General features: G+C 63.1%; 1 protein-coding gene across 1 annotated transcript; it reads left to right on the top strand.

Moving 5' to 3' along the window:
• Positions 1 to 1,047: 1,047 nt before the first annotated feature.
• Positions 1,048 to 20,314, top strand: PCED1A (PC-esterase domain containing 1A). Its single transcript, XM_090035275.1, has 11 exons — positions 1,048 to 1,121; positions 8,129 to 8,231; positions 8,422 to 8,501; positions 9,757 to 9,989; positions 10,311 to 10,461; positions 10,614 to 10,860; positions 11,981 to 12,064; positions 12,346 to 12,552; positions 16,819 to 16,902; positions 17,216 to 17,395; positions 17,826 to 20,314. Exons 2-11 carry the CDS (start codon positions 8,153 to 8,155, stop codon positions 17,966 to 17,968), a joined length of 1,488 nt encoding a protein of 495 aa, XP_089891401.1. The 5' UTR covers positions 1,048 to 1,121; positions 8,129 to 8,152; the 3' UTR covers positions 17,969 to 20,314.
• The last annotated feature ends 81 nt before the right edge of the window (positions 20,315 to 20,395 follow it).

Below are 20,395 nucleotides of genomic sequence, written 5' to 3'. Positions count from 1 at the left end.
CCAGCCTGAGGGGGAAACCCCACGATTTTCCACGTTTTTTTCCTTTAAAGAAGAATCCATTTTTTAAGTTTGTTTGTAACCCTTCCATATATTCTCATGACCCACAAACGCTGCTCTAGTCCTCCCCCTGCTTCAAGCAGCCCCAGCCCCAACTACATCATCCCAGCCAGGGCTTCGTCCACCCAGCTCTTAAAATGTCCAAGGATGGAGACTGCACCCCTCTCTGGGGAGCCTGCTCCAGTGCTTCACCACCCTCCTCAGGGGAGAGTTTTTCCTCATATCCAACCTCAGCTTCCCTTGCTGCAGCTTGCATGTCCTTTGCTGAACGTGATATATATAATTTCAGCTCACAAAAGCTTGTGTGTGTGTGTGTGTGTGTGTGTGTGAGTATACAGGGACATGTGTGTATGCCTGCATATATATGTGCATATATATGCGTGTATGTGTGCATATATACATGTGTGTGTATGTGTGTACATGCATATATGTGCGTTAGACACATACTGTGTATATACATCTGCTTTGGTTAGTCTGTAAGGTGCAAAACTCCCCTGCCTTCCCCTTGACCTTAGACTCGCAGGAAAAGGAGGACGAGGGGAAGGGGCAGCGCGGAGGTGAGGCAGGGCTTTTACGGCACGAGGAAGGTCATGAGAAGTCGGTCTGGGGCAAGAGGCCACTTCCAGTTCCCGGGGTGGTTTCGGGCCGGGGGGGTCTGATACAAAACCAGGTACGCTTCATCTGGGGATAAAACCGAGACCCGACTGGGAAGGTCTCCGTGGTTTTTAGCTGCAGCTATTGGCAATAGCCAGGTAACAGAGTCAAGCAATTGGGGTGCACTCAGCAGCTCTGCTCCTGAGCAGGTGGACCCGATCGGCGCTGCTTTAGAGCTGAGTGTGAAACCTCGGTGAGACGCCCCCCTGCCCCTGAGACTTTAGGACCTGGAGAATTTAAGTTTTGTTCCTGTCCGGTCTCGCTCAGTTTGCTGTTTCTTTAGACGACGGCACGTGCAGTCGGTGTGGCCGTTGGGGGACGCGCCTGCCCTGGGCCGCTCTGCTCGGTCCTTCATCTCCTCGGTCCTTCATCGTCGCACCTGCTGTCGCAGCCTCTTCCCATTGCTGCCGGTGAGTGTCTGGCTGGGGTGAGACGGGCGCCCGGGCCCTCGCTCGGTGCCTGCAGGTGCTGTGAGAAGCAGGACCGGTGCCTCTGTCCCAGCCGGGCGGGAGGTGGGTGGGTCCTGGAGCAGCGGGCCAGGGCCCAGCGAGGCAGAGTCTCGTCCACAGGCTAGGACTTCCCCCCTGCCCCAGCTGCCTTGTGGGGTTGCCGCGTCCTCCATGGAGGACAGCGGGGCTGGAGCACGGAGACGAGGAGTGTGCACACGCGTGTGCATGTAGGAACCCAGTGTTCCAGCGTGCTTGGGGTGTCAGAGGCTCAGAGACCCCAGGAGCGCCCAGGCCCTGGGCAGGCGAGGGCTGTGCACTGGGGGGTGCCAGCCAGGGATTCCTCCCAAAAACCAAGGCAGACCTGGTGCAACGTCCTCCAGCCTGGACTGATGCCCCAGGTCCAGCAGTGCCCCCGGTCCCCCATCGAGCCTCCTTGCAGGGGGGGAAACTGAGGCACGGAAGGGAAAGGCTGTGCCTGAGGGCTGCCCAGCCCAACCCCCCTCTCTGGGAGGGAGCTGACGTGGGAGTTGCCGCCTGTGCTGGTGCTGGGCCTGGCTCAGGGCTGGGGCCCGGCGTCTCCCTCTCCCCCTGCTCTGCCTTTAAGCGGAGCAGGGACGGGGGCTCGGGGCCCCCCTCGGTCTCCCTGGCGTGCACTGCCCAGGAATAGCAGAGTGCCCTCTGCCCACGCAGTGGTGCAGGTCACGCGGGCATCGCACCGGGGTCCCGAGCCCAGCCAGGCCTGTGGGTGCCCCGGGGTGCTCGGTGCCCTGCGGGTGGGGGAAGGATTTGCTGCCCGGCTCCCTTGTGCAGTGTGTCGGGGGTCGGCCCGGCTGCCCTTGAGCTGTGGATTCGCTTGAGCCGACTTCATCGCCGTCCTCCTCCTCCCCCGTGGTGTCAGGGGCACCAGCGCCTTCCCAGCGCATCAGCCTCCGTGGCCCGGCCCTGACTCCTGGCTGCCTGCCCTCCATCAACCGCCCGCCTGGGTAACCCTTGCAGGGGTGGGGAGGAACCTGCGAGGGGGTGGAGGGAGGAAGGAAGCAGAGGCAAGCAGACCGACAGACCCGGCGCAGAGGGAAGAGGTGAGAGGACCTAGCGGGGGCCTCCAGCCTGCGATGCTGCCCCCGGGTTCCCCGGGCACAGGTGAGGGGGTGCCCGTCCTGCCTGGGGCGTCCGGCCCACCCCTGCCTGGGGCAGGCTGGCAGGGCTTGGCTGCTGTGTCAGGGCGGGTGCCACGTCAGCGCCCAGCTGCGCCCATTTCTCGGCTGCTCCCCTTCGCCGGCGGCGCCCATCGTGGCTGGCGGCGAGCGCAGCTGCTTCCTTGCTGCCCCCTGCGGTCTCGGGGCTGGGCCCCGCTTCCTCCCCTCCAGCCCCCAGGCTCGGGCCTGGGTTGCAGACCTGCTTGGGGGCTCGCTTTGCCGGGATGCGCCCCCAAACCTGCCCTGGGTTTTGTGACGAGCATGCGGGGGTCTGAGCTGCTAGGTGCTGGGCAGAGCGGGGGTCCCTTCCCGGCGGCCCTGTGCCCCCTTCTGCCCCAGCTGGGCCGGTCCCTGCTGCTGCCCCGCGGGCTTGGGCTTGTTTGGGGCCTGCGCCAGGCTGGGCCCGGCTCCGCAGGGTGCAGGTGTCGGGGCGACACGTCAGCGGGGACTGGTGGCGCCACCGGCGCTGCCTTTGCATCCCCGCCGTGGTTTCAAAGCTCCTTCCTGTTCTGGCGGCAAGCGCAGCTGGGCGAAACTCCACGGGCGGGGGGACGCCGGAGCCCGCTGCTGCCTCCACGGAGCCACTTCCTGTCCTGTCGCCCCCCCCGAGCGGCACCTTGGCCGTGGTGCCCCTTTAATTCACGCGCTGGGGACCGCGCGATTGGTCCTTGCAGGGCCCTTGAGGCACAAGCCTGCTTTCCTGTTGGCTCCTGGGCTGGTCTTTAAAGGCTTATAGCTGCCTGGGGGTCTCAAGGGTCCGGTCAAGACCCCTCAGACGGGGCAGGGAGTTGCTGCCCTGGGCCGGATAGCCAGGGTAGCAGCAGCCCCTGGGGGTGGGGGCTGTGTGGGGGTCACTTCTGAGAGAGGGGGCAGTCGGGTGCCCTGGTCACCACCTGCCCCGTTGGTCTGTCCGTTCAGCCCTGCGCCGCGGGGGTCGGGGGATTGCCGCTTCTCCTGCTGGGGCCGTGCACCCGGGTCTCTCTGGGCAGACGACGCCCCGGGACCTGGTCCACGTGGCCGTGCTGCCCCGTTGCTGTCGACGCCCAAGGCCGGGCCGGGGCGCGCAGGAGTCCTGGTCCCTGCTGCTGGGCAGTAGCAGGATGCTGCGGGCCGGCAGCCCGTGGAGACTCGGGAGCGGGATGAGGACCAGGGTTCAGTGCCTCTGAACGCGAACGCAGGTACGGTGTCATAGCAGCTCCAGTGGCGAAGTCCAGCCAGGGTGTCTGCGACCGACCCGTGCTGGGCAGGCAGAGCAGCCGCCTGATGAAACGTCTCTGAAGGGCACACTTATCTGGGTGCAAAACAGCCTTCTGCCGATCGGATTTGTTCTTTTAAGCCTCCCCCAGAGGCCCTGGCACTGCTGCAGCCCGGGCTGGGCTGTGCCCATGCTCCTGCTGCTCCGACCCCGCAGGGTCCTGGTGGAGGGTCTGGCCCCCGCGCTCAGGCTCAGCCCCCCGCTGCACTGGGGCAGGGAGGGATTTCCCCCTGCTCAGGCTGGTTTCCCCTTCCTCTGCAGCAGGGCCAGGGCCTGGGCCCGGGCTCTCTGCAGCGCCCGCGATCGCCCTGCAGCGGCAGGACGTTGGCGGCCGCAGCCCCCTGCTTTCCCGGGGCTGTGTCGGTGTCGGGTGCCTGTTCTGTCGTCGGACACGGAGTTTGGGCTGGTTTGGACAGGGCTGATCCTGCCTCAGGCAGGGCTTGGGTTCAGTGGTCGCTCTGCAGGGCCCTGCCAGCCCCACGGCTCTGGGATTTCTTTGAAAGCAAATGAATCTTAAAACTTTTGAGTCCTAAAGTCTTCCAACACCTCTAGCAGGTGGCCCAGCCCCTTAGGGGAAAGGGCTTCTCACCTGCGTTTCCGGTTACATTTTAAAGGAGCTCCTATCTCAGTTCTCCTGCACGTGGGCTATGTGGCAAGGCCCGTAGTTCAGGGCTGAAGAGCGGAGATTCGACACGAACCCACGATGTTGACCTCTGCGCGTCGGCTGAGCTAGCCCGAAGCTCCCACGGGCGCTTCCTTCCTTTGCACTCACAGGCCTGTTCTTAATCCATCCCGAGGGTAGATCTTGTCTGCGTCAGCCTCGTCTGACCTGGGGACCCATGCATGGTCAGCAGCTCTGCAGAAAAGGACCTGGGGGTGACGGGGGACAAGAAGCTGAACAGGAGCCGGCAGTGCACGCTTGTCACCAAGAAGGGTAACGACCTCCTGGGCTGCATCGGTAGGAGCGCTGCCAGCTGATCGAGGGCCTTGATCTTCCGCTCTGTTTGGTGCTGGGGAGGCCGCATCTGGAGTCCTGTGTCCAGCTGTGGCCCCCACTGCAGAAAGGATGTGGACACATTGGATAGAGTCCAGTGGAGGGCAATGAAAATGGTTGGGGGCTGGGGGACAGGACTGGTGAGGAGGGGCTGAGGGAAATGGGCTAACTGAGTCTGCAGAAGAGAAGACCGAGGAGGATTGAAGAGCAGCCGCCACCTCCCCGCAGGGGGGCTGCAAAGAGGATGGAGCTGGGCTGGTCTTAGTGGGAGTGGGTGACAGGACAAGGAGCCATGGGCTCAAGCTGCAGCAAGGAAGATTTAAGTTGGATATTAGGAAAAACTTTCTCCCGAGGAGGGTGGTGAAGTCCTGGCATGGGCTCCCCAGAGGGGTGGTGCAGTCTCCATCCTTGGAGGTGTTGAAGACCCGGGTAGACAAAGCCTTGGCTGGGAAGATGTAATTGGGGCTGGTAGGGGGCTGGACTCGATGTGACCTCCTGCGGTCCCTTCCAGCCCTCGTTGTCTGTCGTTCTGTGACCACTGAATGTCCCTAAGTGACTTGTAGCAAGACTTTTAACCTAGTTTTTGCCAGTCCGTCTGAAATTTTCTGCCATGTCTCGCACCTTGTGAAGCCGTCACTCCCGTCACCTGTTCTCCTAGCCAAGCCCTGCTCACGGGAATGCCAGCGCATGCTGCGCCCTGTTGCTGTTGAGCAGTCTGGGGTCTGCTGCAGTCTATACGCTCCCGTGGACCCCGCTGCGGGGATGCGCCCTTTGCTTTGCCTGCCTCGGGGACTCTTCCTTATGCAGGGCGTGGGGAGGGTGGAGAGCTGGGGCCAAGGAGTGGCGGGGCTGAGGAGAGACCTCAGGAGCTCGTCCCCACTGCCCGGGGCAGGATCAGTGACCCCCTGGGAGGGGTTTGTTCAGCCTGCTGTAACCCCCACCCCACTGGGGAGGTCCACAGCCACACAAGTGGCGCTGCCCATGGGTCAGGGAAACCCTGTGTCCATGGGTCCTGGGGCTTGTGTCTCACCTAGACGTCATGGTGACGTTCCCCTGTCTTATCCTGGGTCCTGTCCGTGCACCGTGCGGCTCTGACCCCGCTCGTGCTGCTGGCGCTCGGGCCAAGCATGGACCCGACTGCAGTGGTGTCATGGGGCTTAGCCCGGCTGAGCTGCTCCTGGTGGGATCGGGCCACACGACTCCGGTACTTGGGTCTATCTCGGTGTGGCCACGTGGCCCTGGCGTGTGTGTCTGGCAGCATCCCGTGGATACCGTCCTTACGACTGTGTTCCTTGTGCTCGCGCCCTCAGGGACTGGCCGCAGCTGGGCTGCCTGCCAACCCGGCTCCCCCTGTGCCGCGTCTACACTAGGGTTGGCCTAGGGGGCTAACCGGCAGCACTTCAGGAGACGTCGTGCGCGAAGGTCGGGGCACTGGAGTGGGGCTCAGGACGCCTCGCTCGCTCGCGGCCTTGGTTTCCCCCTCGTGAAAGCTGCGTCTCCAGGAGGACTGGTGAAGGGGGTGGGGGGCTTGTTGCTGAGTCAGCGGGGGGAAGGGGATCCTGTATCCCCAAGTGGGGGTCCCGGCAGACAGGGCTCGCTCCTGTGTGTCTGGACCCAGAGCGTCGCTCGCGCGGGCAGGCGCCGGCGCGCAACGCTGGACCCCAACTTCTGAGCTCTCGCTGCTGTTGCTGGTTCCCCTCCTCCGTCCGTGGTTAATGAGATGCGTCGATCTGTGTTCTGACTGGGCGCGTGCTAACGAAAGGGTCAGGAATTGCTGATCTCCCCCATGTCTGGTCTTCCTCCCTGCCTCCCGCTTGTCGGCCCAGGGTCAGACCCGGCCCGTGGCGCTGGAGTGGGGCGCACGTGGAGTCAGCGTGGCTCGTGGCCCTGCACCCCAGTGCCTGTGACTGGGGGGTCCCTGTCGGGGTGGGGCCGGGGTCAGATCCGGGCTTGCAGCTTCCCTGCACGGCAAAGCCCACCCCCTCCCCCAGCCCTGTGCCAGCCCTCCTGAGGCCCGGCTGACTCCTGCTTTCAGAGAGGGGGAGACTTTCCCCGGGCGCCCCAGGACAGCACTCCACCCTCAGCTCACGCCGTCCCCTCTGGGAGCCAACCCCCCGGTGTAGATGAGGCTCTGGGGGTGCCGGGTTCGAGGCAGCCCAGCCCAGACTCGGCCAGCTGCAGGAGGTCCCGGTCGTGCCCTGTGGTCTTGGCAGGCAGCACTGCCCGTTGGCGTGACTCCCCACCACGGACATCCCCTTGGAGCCAGGCCACCTGCTCCAACGCTGGAAGCCAGCTCTCGAGCAGGCGCACTCGGTAGCTGGGTGACCCCTTTAGGACCCGCCTGGACGTTTCCATGGCGTGGAAGTGATTTGTGTGGGTGTCCGGCCAGGGTTTTATTGCACGGTTCATCCGGCAGTGGTGTCATGTTTGTAACGTGTAGCTGGATTTGTACAGCGCCTGGCGCAGGCTGGCCCAGGGGTCCGGAGCTGAGCGGGTGGGACTGCCCCATATACCCCCCAGGCCCTTGTCCTGCTTTTGTTCCACCATAAGCAGCCACACCTGCCCCTCCCCCAGCCCCGCAGGGTCCGGCCCAAGCCTGGTGTTGTGGGCGCAGGGAGCAGGGCAGGGGCTCCGGCCCCTCGTGCGCTCACTAGTGCTGCGCCGTGCGCCGTTCTGCACCGGGGCAGGTGGGGGGCAGGCCGGAGTGGGCGGTGGGGGAGGCTGACAGATGCCTGCTGGGGTTTCCTGTGTCTCTGCTTCCTCCCTCCCATCCTGATAAGGAGCCGCAGGCGTGAGCAGCAGCCTTGGAGCAGAGCTGGCTCCGGAGGGAGCTGGGACCCTGCGGGGGGGAGCCGAGTTGTGGGTTCGAGGGGCCGGAGTGCGTGTTCCCCAGCCCGGCGGTGCTGCCCGGAGCATCGCAGCAGCCTCTGGCACCGAGGAGCAGGTCGGGGCAGTGGGACCGGGCCCAGCTCCCCTGGGTGGGGGCAGAGGGTGCAGCGGGGCAAGTCTGGGCCTGCGGCTGTGGGGGAGTGGGGCTGGAGGGGAGGGGGCGTCGGGCAGTGGGGTCAGACGTTGGGGCTACCCCCTAACCCTAACCTGACCCTGACCCCTGATCCATTTAACCCTACCCCTAACCTGTTTAAGCCTACCCCTAACCTCAGCCCCGACCCATAATTCATTTAACCCTAACCTACTTAACCCTACCCTTAACTCCTAACTTCAACCCCTCACCTGTAACCTGACCCTTAACCCGTTTAAGCATAGCCCCGACCCCTCACCCTAACTCATGTAACTCTGCGCCTGTCTTTCGGGGTCTCCCTTGGGGCCATCCCGGGCCAGGGTGGAAGCGGTAATCAGGCCGCACCAGTCGGGCTGTGTCTCACTGCCCAGCTCCGTGGCCTGTCCTGCACCCTCCCTTGGGATGGGGGGCTGCTGGCCAGCTTTGTGCCCCCCTGCCCCCCTAGGGTGCCTGTGGTCCTGGGACCTGCCTCTCACGGCCTCTTCCCCTGTCGTTCTTGCATAGAGACCGGCGTGGGGGCCACTGGCCATGGCCATGGTCACCTTCCTGTCCAAGGAGGCCCGGCAGCTGCTGCACAACAAGTTCGTGGTGATTCTGGGCGACTCCAGTGAGTCTGAGCCCCTCCTGGGGGGCGGAGAGGGGTGGGGGACAGGACCCCACTGGGGGGATGTCCCAGGCGTTCCCCTGCCCCAGAGATGGGGTGGAACGACACCCCCGCTGCGCGGAGACCAGGCCCTGGGTACCAGCGCTGCAGGGAGCAGGCGACCTCGGCTGCATCCACCTCTGCTTGCTTGCAGTCCAGCGGTCGGTGTACAAGGACCTGGTGCTGCTCCTGCAGAAGGACCTGCCGCTCAGCAGCTCTCAGCTCCGAGACAAGGTACTGGTGCCAGCCGGGGCTCTCCTCGGACTGGGGCGCCGTGTGCTGGGCTTCCCGGAGATGCCTTGGGCACGCGGGTGTGTGGCATGTGGGGGAGAGCTCTGCCTAGCTGCGTGCAGCTCCTGGCACTGCCTCGTGAGGCCCATGGAGAAGTCCGAGGGGGCAGAGGCCGGTGGCGGAAGGGACCGGGGGGGGAAGAATGGGTGTTCGGCTTGGGGGCTATGAGGACAGGCTGCGGGACCTGAACCTGTTCAGCCTCCACAAGAGAAGGCTGAGGGGGATCTTGTGGCCTGTTACAAACTGGTCAGGGGGGACCAGCAGGCACTGGGGGAGTCCCTGTTCCCTCGAGCACCGCCAGGAGTGACCAGGAATACCGGTCACAAGCTGGCAGAGGGCAGGTTCAGGTTAGATATCAGGAGGCGCGACTTCACGGTCAGGGCGGCTAGGGTCTGGAACCAGCTTCCAAGAGAAGTGGTGCTGGCCCCTACCCTGGGGGTGTTTAAAAGGAGGTTAGATGAACATCTTGCTGGGGTCCTTTGACCCCAGTACTCTTTCCTGCCATGGCAGGGGGTCGGACTCGATGATCTGCTCAGGTCCCTTCCGACCCTAGAAACTATGCAACTATGAGAAGGCAGGGCAGGGGCTGTGCTGTGTGCCCCATGGGGGTCCGGCTTGGCCTGGTGCTGTGGCTTCCTCAGAGGAGTCTGAACCCAGCTTGGGGGGCTGGCCAGGAGCAGAGGATGCCACTGGAGCGGGGTGGGATGAGAAGGGGCTTGACCATGGGCTGCAGCAGACGGCCTTTGTGCCTCCACCTGGCTCAAGGGAGGGCTCCAGGCCTGGGTGGGGGGAGCTCCCCAAGCCCCGGGGGTGGGTGCAAGGAAGGGGGAAGGGTGAGGATAAGGTGCCCGGCTGTAGCGGCTAGAGGGCATTGCCCCCCTGGACAGAAGAAGACTGCAGCTCTTGCTGCTCAGGGGTTGTGTGCACATTTGTGTGCACGCATATGTGAGTGCATGCATGTGCATATGAGTGCACATGTGTGTGCTTGTGTGTATATTTGAGTCCATGTGTGCATATGCAAGTGCATGTGTCCATGCCTTCACAGGCGTGTGTGCACATGCACGTGTCTGAGTATGCGTGCACATACTTGTGCATGTACGTGCATGCGCATGGGTGCATATGTGTGCATATATGTGTATGCATGCGTGCACACACATATGCAGGCGTGTGACTGCATCCCTGTGTCCCCCGGCCGCAGGGGGAGCTGAGCTTCGAGCAGGACTGCCTGGTGGAGGGAGGACAGCTGGACAAGCTGCACAACGGCACGCGGTACCGGGAGGTGCGGCAGTACCGCACCGGCCACCACCTCGTGCGCTTCTACTTCCTCACACGCATCTACTCCGACTACCTGGAGAGCGTCCTGGCCGACTTCCAGGCTGGGCCCCAGCCCGACCTCGTCGTCATCAACTCCTGCGTCTGGGATGTCAGCAGGTACCACCCACTGCCCCCGCTGCTGGGGGAGCTGCTGGAGACTCTCCACCTGCAGTACGGGGGGCGGGACACAGATTAGTGGCTCCGGTGCCACCTGGCAAGGGCAGCGCCAGGCCGCTGTGCATGGCCGTGCTAGAGGGCTGCATGCTCTGCTCCGCGGCTTTCCCACTGCCTATCCCAGGGGAGTGGCCCCCAACCTTGCTGGCCCTTTAAGACCCTGCGTGCAGCCCTGGCGCCCCCTGGTGGTTGCCCCAGAGGCAGTGCTGGGAAGCTGGGATGCCAGCAGGGCCCTGCAGGAGGCATGACCTTTGACCCCGCCAGGTACGGCTCCAGCTCCATGAGGGAGTACCGCCTGAACCTGCAGCGCGCCTTCGTCCGCCTCAACCAGGTGCTGCCCCGCAGCTGCCTGCTCATCTGGAACATGGCCCTGCCGCTCGGGGGCCGTGTCTCCGGGGGCTTCCTTGTCCCAGAGGTGGGTGTGGGGCTGCGGGCAGGGCTCCGTCTTCCCACCCTGCTTCGCTCCGGTGCTCGGAGCTGGACATCTGCTGTGCAGCCAGGTGGGGGGCAGATGGTTTTCATGTCTCGCCACCGGGAGCCCGGATTACCCCCCGCCGTCTCCCCCAGGTTCAACACCTGTCCCAGAGGCTGCGGGAAGATGTGATCGAGGGCAACTTCTACAGTGCGATGGCGGCGGGCAGGTGCGGCTTTGACGTGCTGGACCTGCACTATCACTTCCGCTTTGCCACGTGCCACCGCCAGCGTGACGGCATCCACTGGAACAGCAACGTGCACCGGCGGCTCTCCCACCTGCTGCTCAACCACGTGGCTGACGCCTGGGGCGTCCACATCCCCGGCAAGACGCGGCAGCTGGGTGAGTCTGGCTGCGGGACCGCGTTGGGGCTTGGCCAAGCACTGGAGATCCTGGGGGGGTCCCCATCAAGGGCAGCTCCAGCTGCGGCAGACAGGCTGTGCTTGACCCGCCAGACGGGGCTCCGCCAGCTCTGGGAGGGCTGCAGACAGCTCCTGCCCCTTGCTGCAGCGAGCAGGACGCGGAGCAGTGGCTTGAAGTCATAGCCAAGCAGGGTGGAGATGAGGAAACGCTCTGTCCTGTGGGAGAGATACGAGGGGTGGGGGGACTCTCCATCATTGGAGGTGTCAAGGAGAGCCTGGATGGGCACCGGGGGGGATGCTCTAGGCACAGCGATGCCTGCACTCTGTTGTGGGGGTGTCCCGGGCTTCAGGGCTGTGCTGGTGGCCCCCGGATCCCCTTCCTGCTCCAGGCATAAAGGGGTTTATAATCTTCCCCCAGAGGCTGGGGATGGGGCTGGGCTGCTGCAGCCCAGGCTGGGGATGGGGCTGGGCTGGGCCCATGCTCCTGCTGCACCGACCCCGCAGGGTCCTGACTGGAGGGTCTTGCCCCGCTCAGGCTCAGCCCCACTGCACTGGGGCAGGAAGGGATTTCCCCCTGTTCAGACTGGGGGTTTTTGCCTTCCTCTGCAGGGGGGCACGGCTTCGGCCTGGGGTCTCTGCAGTGTCCGTGACCCCCCTGGCAGCAGCAGGATGCTGCCAACCCTCTTCTCCCTGGGTCCATGGGGCAGGTGCGGGGGCTCTGGGTGTCTGTGAGCGACAGGCTGAGTAGCTGCGTACGGGGCTGTTGTGTAGGTTTAGGAACACATCAGGCCAGGGCTGCCCAGCCCCTGTGCAGCCAGTGGCCATGTGCTGCACGGGCGGTAACCGCAGCTCCGGGGGGCCTCCGGGCTCCGCCAGCAAACTGCTGCGGCCACTAGAGTGGAGTGATGCCCTGAGCCCATTTTCCTCGCTCCTGTCTCATTGCCGGCTCCAGGAGCCACAAGGATGGTGGGAGCAGGTAGGGGGCTCGGGCCCAGTGCTGTGTGATCACTGCTGCCACTGGGCCCGGGTGACAGCCGCTGGGTGGAGATGGGGGGCAGGGGCAGCTGTGCGCTAATGGGTTGGCTTCTCCTTCCCTTCAGGTTCCTTCCAGGACAATCACCCAGCACCGGACGCCTGGGCCAGCTCCCCCCGGGAGACCTGGGCAGCTCCCTCCCGTCCCTGGGGTAAGGACTGGGGGCTTGTGGAGGGGGGACACAGGCAAGGGGCACCTCCACGGGGCCAGGGGTGGGGAGGGGGACTATTGCCACCCCTGTGCAGGGCCCTCACCTGTATCTGGATGTTGGCTCCTGGCCTGGCACTGCCTGGGCCCAGATCCGGCCGCACCCCCCAGGGAAGGCAGGGGGGTTGCAAGGCCTTTGTGGTCCCTCTTGGGGGCCGGGACATGGCTCTAATGCCCAGGGCTTTGGTGCCGGCTCCAGCATCCCTCTCCCCATGTCCTATGCAGTGCCTGAGACCCCCCGGTACCCCCTAGACCGCTGGTCGGAGGATGAAGCCCAGGCTCTCTATGGGCTACCAGCAGGTGCCTGCCCGCTGCCCCACCCTGCTGCTGAGAGCACCCACTTTCAAGAGGATGCCCCACTGCTGCCTGGCCCCTCCAGCTCCAGCGCCTTCTGCTCTGGCTACAGCAGCTTCGACCACAGCGGTGCCCCGGGTAGGTGCCTGCCCCAGCCTGTGCCCCTGCCCTGTGCATGCATCTTGTATGCATGCATGCCTGTAAGTGTGTGAGAGTGCATGCGTGTGCTTGTGCATGCCTCTGCATTTACACCTGTGTGTCTGTGTGTGTTTGCATGTGTGTGTGCATGTGCTTGCATGTGTACCTGCATGAGCATGCGAGCGTGTGGAAGTACGTGCGAGGGTAAGTGCACACATGTCTGTGCATCATGTGTATATGCCTGTGTGCATGTGTACATAGAGCAGTGGGGCTGGCACGGAGCTGCAGAGGTCACATTGGGTCCAACCCGCTGCTTGGGGCAGGATCAGCACTGTCCAAAGCATCCCAGACAGACCCAGCATCTGAGCTCTACTCAAGACTGCCCTGAACCCTGACACAGTGTAGACCTTGTACCAAAACCTGCCCCAGGTAAAGCGGGGGAACTGCAGCAGCCGGCATCCTGCTTCTGTGAAAGGTCAGGAAACCCCAGGCCGAGGCCATGCCCCCTCTGCAGAGGAAGGCAAGATCCCCAGCGTGCACCAGTCTGAGCAGGGGGGAAATCCCTTCCTGCCCCGGTAGGAGGAGAGGCTGAAGGAGCTGGGCAGGTTCAGCTGGGGGAGAAGGTGCTGAAGAGGGGATATGGCATCAGCCTGCAACTCCCTGAAGGGCTGCCACAGAGATGAGGGAAAGCTCCTGGTCTCTCCTGCTGCAGAGAGGAGGATGCAGACTCATGGCTTGAAGTTGCAGCGAAAGAGATTTAGGTTGGACATCAGGATACATTTCACTGTCAGAGCAGGGAGATCTTTGGAGAGACGGCAGGGCAGGAAGGACTCTCCATCACTGGAGGGTTCAAGGAGAGGCTGGACGGGCACTGGGGGACTATTTGATGTCTGCTGTATCTCGGCAAAGCCGCTGGGATCTGGGGGTCGCCGGCGGCCGGTGGCCGTGTTGTCTGTGTCCTCCAGGTCCCACGTGGGGGCCTGGAAACGGTCCAATGTTGCGCCTCGACTGGGCAGGTCCCGGCTGGTCGTCCTCGTCGTCGCACGACGGCGTCCGGCGTTGGTGACCAGCACCACGGTGACATCAGCTAAAACAGTCTGGATCGGGGGACGAGCTAGGTGCAGCGATGCCCGTGCTCCGCTCTGGGGAGGTCCTAGGCTTCTGGGCCAGAAAGGAATTTGTCTCCAGCTGTTGCCCCACGTGTCACAGGTTTTTTTTAAAGCCTCCACCAGAGGCGCTGCCCGGGCTGGGGCTGGGGCTGGGCTGTGCCAATGGTCCTGGTGGCATCAGTCCCGATGGGTCCTGGCTGGAGGGTCTTGCCCCTGTGCTCAGGCTCAGCCCAGCCCTCCCCCATTTTCCATCTGCGTGTTTGATTCTTGTGCAGCACTGTGCATTCATCCACAGTGACCTTTATCTCGTTCGCTCCGGCCCGGCTTTCCAGTTTGTTTACATGCTCCTGGATTGTGCTCACATCCTCTGGTGCATTCACAATCCTACCCAGTTTTGTGTCGACTACAGACTGGTTCAGGAAGCTCTATCTCTGTGCCAGCATCCATGTAATTAATAGACTCGTGGAACAGCACTGGGCCCAGGACAGCCCCTGTGGGACCCCACTTGAAACCTGCCATCCTGACGCAGACCTCTTAATGCTCCCCCTTTGCTTGCAGCTATTAGGCCAGTTGTCTGCCCACCTTGTACATGCATATGTATGTGCATAAACATGCTTGTGTATATGTTTGTATGTGGTTCCTACTCTGCACTCCTTGCAGTCCCTCTCTGGGGCTCCCTCTGCCCCCCATCCCCCACCATGAGCCCTCCACCCCCTACCCAAAGCACTTGGTCTGAGGCAGCCCCCAGGGGATGCTCCTTGGGTGGGGACTGGCACTGCCCTGGGGACCCCCTACCCTCAGGGTGGGCTGGGCCCAGCTGTTGACTGTGGACCCTTGTGTTGGGGGAGGAGGAGGCCTGGGTAAGTGCCCCCCCACATGCCCCAGCTCCCTGGGGCCGTGCCCCATTGTAGTGTGGGGAGTTGGGGCTGGCATGGCTGGGAACAGCCAAAAGCACGTGTGTATGTGTGTACATGTACTGTGAGTACGTTTGTACGTGCATGAGTGTACACATACCTGAGTGTGCATGTCTGCATGCACAAGCGTGGGCATGTACATGGAATGTGTACCAGCATGTGTGCATGTACATGCATGAGCCCACGTACCTGCGTGTGTGTGTGTGTATGAGTGTGCCTGTGTACATGCATGTGGGTGTGCGCGTTATACCTTGGCTTTAGCAGTAGGTCACACCTGCTGTACAGGCGGCCAAGGCAGCAACAGTAAACGAGACCTCAGACCACTGCGGTCCGAAGGGATACACGGGTTTATTGAGAGATCAAACACAGCAGAGCTGCAGCACACGTGGGCTGAGCCGTCGTGCTGGCCCGGTGCCGTCAAGCAACGGGGCTTCCGCACACACGCATGGTGCTGGCTTCGCTTCCCCGTGCCCCAATTGCTTTTCAGGTCGCCTCTTCTTTGACCCTTTTCTGTTCCTTTGCTGCTGTCATCTGCTCAGATGCCACCTTTCCCGCTCTGGCTTGTAGCTGGTCTCGTGCATCCATCACTTGTCCATGTTCAGCCTCTGGATTTTTACTGTTTCCTCATGTCTCGTGGCTGCCTCTGTTTCCTCTTTCCCCCCTTGCCCACCTCTCCCACTGCGTAGTCAGCAGCTTGTAGCAGACGCGGGTTATTTGCAGAGCCCAAGGGGCACCCAGGGCTGTTTGTGTTTTACCGGAACAAAAATCTCCCCCCCTGTTCAGCTCAGACTTGTCCTAATTCGGTTATGGATACTTCCCCCCTTGCTGCCCAGCTCAGACCTCCACAGGATCCCTACCCTGACCTGAACTTATGCTAGTTCAAAGGTCATGTTTGTCTCTGCCTAATGCGGATCAAGCTTCACTGTGGTCTTGTAACTCTGTAGTTTTGTTGTATGAAGGAGGTTCGTTACCTCCTCATTATAAAGCAGGTCTCTATAAAGTGGGTTATTACATGTTTGTTTTATTCTACAAAGGATTTTGATATCGTCTCCCACCGCATCCTTGCAGGCAAGCTGAGGAAGTCTGGGTTGGATGAATGGACTGTAAGGTGGATAGAAAGCTGGCTGGAGCATCGGGCACAGAGGGTAGTAATCAATGGCTCGATGTCTAGTTGGCAGCTGGTACCAAGTGGAGTGCCCCAGGGGTCGGTCCTGGGGCCAGTTTTGTTCAATGTCTTCATCAGTGACCTGGAAGATGGGAGGCAGTGCACCCTCTGCAAGTCTGCAGATGACACCAGGCTGGGGGAGCAGTAGATATGCTGGAGGGCCAGGGTAGGATTCACAGTGACCTCAACAAATTGGAGGATTGGGTCAAAAGGAATCTCCTGAGGTTCAACAAGGACAAGTGCAGAGTTCTGCACTGAGGATGGGGCAATCCCCAGCACCGGGGCAGGCGGGGGTGACGGGCTGGGCAGCAGCTCTGCAGAAAAGGACCTGGGGGGACAGGGGACAAGGAGCTGGACAGGAGCCGGCAGTGCGCCCTTGTGCCAAGAAGGCTACTGGCATCCTGGGCTGCATCGGTAGGAGCGGTGCCAGCAGGTCGAGGGCAGTGATTCTTCCCCTCTGTTCAGCCCTGGGGAGGCCACATCTGGAGTCCTGTGTCCAGCTGTGGGCCCCCACTAGAGAAAGGATGTGGACATGTTGGAGAGAGTCCAGCAGAGGGCAACAAAATGGTTGTGGGGCTGGGGGACAGGACTGGTGAGGAGAGGCTGAGGGAACCGGGCTGACTGAGTCTGCAGAAGAGAAGACCGAGGGGGATTGAATAGCAGCCGTCACCTCCCTGCCGGGGGGCTGCAAAGAGGACGGAGCTGGGCTGGTCTCAGTGGGGGCAGATGGCAGGACAAGGAGCAATGGGCTCAAGCTGCAGCAAGGGAAGTTGAGACTGGATATTAAGAAAAACTTTCTCCCAAGGACGGTGGTGAAGCACTGGAACGGGCTCCCCAGAGACATGGTGCAGTCTCCATCCTTGGACCAGCCGCCTGTCCAGGCTGTAGCGGGGTGGCGGGGGGGCAGGTTAGGGGTGCTGGGAGCTGTGAGAAAGGGACTCTGGGCTCCTGTGCCCCATGGTAGGGCTTTTGCCTGGACCCCTGTGCCCTGAGCGCCCACCTTGCTGCTGTGGTGTTGCCCAGGGGCTGGGGGCAGTGGCAGCTGGGCACTAATGGGTTGGCTTCTCCTTCCCTTCAGGTTCCTTCCAGGACAATTACTCAGTGCTGGACGCCTGGGCCAGCTCCCCCCGGGAGACCTGGGCAGCTCCCTCCCGCCCTTGGGGTAAGGACTCGGGGCTTGTGGAGACACAGGCAGGGGGCACCTCCACGGGGCCAGGGGTGGGAAGGGACCCCATCACCGCCCCTGTCCAGGACCCTCCCCTGTATCTGGACATCAGCTCTTGGCCTGGTGCTGCCTGGAGCCGCCTGGGCCCAGATCCGGCCGCACCCCTCAGGGAAGGCAGGGGGGTTGCAAGACCTTTTCCGTCCCTCTTGGGGGCCGGGACATGGCTTTACTGCCCAGGGCTTTGGTGCCGGCTCCAGCATCCCCCTCCCCATGTCCCATGCAGCCCCTCAGACCCCTCTGCACCCCCCAGGCCGCCGGTGGAAGAATGAGGCCCGGGCTCCCTATGGGCTCCCAGAAGGCCCCTGCCCACCTCCCCTGCTTGCTGCCGAGAGCAGCCCCTTCCACGAGGACACCCCGCTGCTGCCTGGCCCCTCCAGCTCCGCTGCCTTCTGCTCCGGCTACATCAGCTTCGACCACAGCAGTGCCCCAGGTAGGTGCCTGCGCCCCCTGCCTTGTGTGTGTACATGTGTGTGCATGTGGGAGTATGAGTACATGTGGATGCACATGCATGTGCACGCGTGCATGCTTGTGTGTTTCTCGGCCCCTGATCTCTCTCTCCTCACAGCCCCTCCCATGTGTAATGTGCATGAGTGCTCATGTGTACATATGTGTGTATGTGCACAAGTGCCAATGTCCATGTGTGCATATGTGTGTATGTGCACAAGTGCCCATGTGTAAGGTCATGCAGATTTGTGTGTATATGCGTGTGTGTTAATGTACATGCGTGTGCACATACATGCACATGCATGGGCAGGGCAGCATCCCCTGGGCCTGTTGCACACTCCTGTGCTGTGTGCAGGGCCTGTTACCTGTCCCAGCCATGCTGATGTGTTTCCCCCCCTCCCCTCTTCTTGTTTCAGGTGCTGCCTGTGCCACCCCCGTGCCCTACCCGCTGGGCCGCCCAGGCCGTGCCCGCCACCTCGTCATGCGCCCCCAGCCCTTGGCCCGGACGCCCTGGGCCCCCTACAGGCGCCCCCTGCCTTCCCGCCCCCGCCGCTACTAGGGGTTCCCGCACCCCTCCAGAGTCTCGGGGCCCCAGCTCTGTGCGGGCCAGGCGTGACCCCGTGTGCACACTACAGGGCCATGTGCAATGCTCCGTGCGGCATGTGGACACCGAGCTGCTTCCCCCTGGGCTGCCTGCATCCCGCAGGGGCCGGGGGCTGTCGGGTCCCACCTGGGCCCATCTGGGTCATGCCATGGCCCTGGGGTCTGCTGCTACGTTCAAGCCGGCTGTGTCCTCTGGATGTGGCTGGCAGCTGCTTTGTCACCGGGTGCCCGGCTGGAGCCGTTTGGGACCGGGGCCCTGGCAGCTGATGGGTTTTTAAGGACTGTATGGGTTGAATAATAAAGCTGTGATCTCATGAGGTTGGCGCCTGCTCCTGTGTGCAGCCATTGCCCTTGGGTAAGGACCTACTGCTGCTGCTTGTACCTCGGCGTGGCTCCCCATGGGCCGTGGGGGTGCAGGACACCTGGGCTTTGCTCCCTGTCTTGTGACCCTCGTAGTGACAGGCTGGAGCTGGAGGCCCTTCAGTGGTGCAGCCAGTCTGGGCTGGAAGCCCCTGGGGGCCGCCTGGGGCAGTGGTGGAGGCCACAGAGCTAGGTGGGGGAGGAGGGAGTCTTCCCTGGGGTGAGAGGAGCATGCACACACCCACACGTGTGCACACACATGCAGTGGAGGTAGCAGGGTTTAAGGCTGCAGGTTTTCCGTGCTCTGTCCATCCCATGGCAGCGTGTCGGGTTGGGAGCCGTGGAGGGGGCCAGAGCCTTTGGGGTCTCGCTGTGCGGCTCTGGGGGGGCTCTGGGGTGCTGGCCCAGACTCTCGCCGGGGCTGGGCTTTGCACTAGCCCATGGAGAGGGGTGGGGGGGCTTTGCAGGTCCCTGGTTGGAGTCTGCTGGTGAACTTGACTCTGCCAGTTGCTGCGGCGTGGGAGGCTGGGTGGTCAGAGGGAGGGGAGCGTGTTGAACGGGGGGGTGGAGACAAGGGTGGGCGGTTGGGGCTGCAGGTTGGGAGTGAGGGGCACTGGCAGGGCCGGGGGGGGGCGCAGGGGTCTTGTGTACGTGTGCATGCGTGTGTGTGCACATGTACATGCACTACGCCCGCCTGGGGGCCCTGCCGGATCCTGGCCCAGGTGATGGATCCAGCCCAAGCCAGAAGCACCTGAGCATGGGGAAGAGACTGGCGCGGGGCCCAGCCGGGCTCCAACATAAACAGGCCGGGCCCGCGCCAGGCAGGACAGCAAACAGCCAGCCTGTGTGCACAACCCCCTGCGCCCAACATGGGCCCCAACAAGCTGCCCCTTGTCCCTGCACGTGGTGGGCCACAGGGTCTGGCTGGGCTGGGCCAGGGCCCTGCTCTCGGGAGCTGGCCTGGTGGGGCAGGAGGCTTCCCATGCAGGGCAGGGGCAGCCCCTGCTGCTGCCTTCCCCTGGGGTGAAGAATCCAGGCTGTGAGCACGTGCGTGTGCATGCATGAATGTGCATGTGCATGTGTGCGTGCATGTGTGCGCTGGCGTGTCCGGGGAAGCCAGGCTGTTTCTGTCTCCCCTGCAAAGGTCAGTGCTGGGGTGGGAAGGGACAGCACAAAAATACCTCGCACCCCTGCTGCCAGCCAGCCAGGCCCTGCCCTGGAGGGCTGCGGGTCCCTCGAGCCCCTGAAGAGCTGCCGGAAAGGAGAGCGGGAGAACTGCCTTTCTCTGGCTGCCAAGAGCAGGATGCGGCTCTGGGGCTTGAAGCTGCAGCCAAGCAGGTTTAGGTTGGAAATTGGGAAACACGTCGTCCCTGGCTGAGCAGCGAGGCTGGGCGAGACGCCCGGGAAGGGGGGACTCTCCATCCCTGGAGGTGTCAGGCAGAGGCTGGACGGGCGCTGCGGGGGATGATCCAGGTGCAGCGATGGCCATGCTCTGCTTTGGGGATGCCCCCGTCTCCCCTTTCTGCTCCATGTGTCGGGGGGTTTTAGGGTGCTGGTGCTGCTGCAGCCCAGGCTGGGGATGGGGATGGGGACGTGGCTGGGCCAATGCTCCTGCTGCACCGACCCCGCAGGTCCTGGCTGGAGGGTCTCGCCCCGGCGCTCAGAGGCCAGGCAGAGCCGCGTGGGACGGCTTCCTGGGAAGATTGTTGATAATCGGCCATTTGCAAGGTGCCCAGGCCAGGCTGCAGGACGGGGAAGGGGAGGCCCCCAAAGCCTGCACCTGACTGATGGTAGCATGACCCCGAGCAGCCGTGACGGCCACGTGGGCAGCGTACGCCAGGAAGCCCCTGGCACACCTCCCCGAACCGGCCACGAGACGCACGTCAGCCCACCCCGGCCTGATAAGAGATGCTCTGAGAGGGGACCCGGCGTTACCTGCTCCAAGTGCACTGTCATCACCGCAGCTTCACGTGGCCTTGATGTCAGTGCGAGAGCTGCGCGACGCGCTGCTTCACTACCATCA

This window comes from Crocodylus siamensis, chromosome 2 (assembly GCF_052110815.1).
Source record: "Crocodylus siamensis isolate JL-2025a chromosome 2, ASM5211081v1, whole genome shotgun sequence".
Lineage (NCBI taxonomy): Eukaryota > Metazoa > Chordata > Crocodylia > Crocodylidae > Crocodylus > Crocodylus siamensis.
Note: the sequence above shows the minus strand (reverse complement) of the source record. Positions and strands in the feature narration are given on the sequence as shown.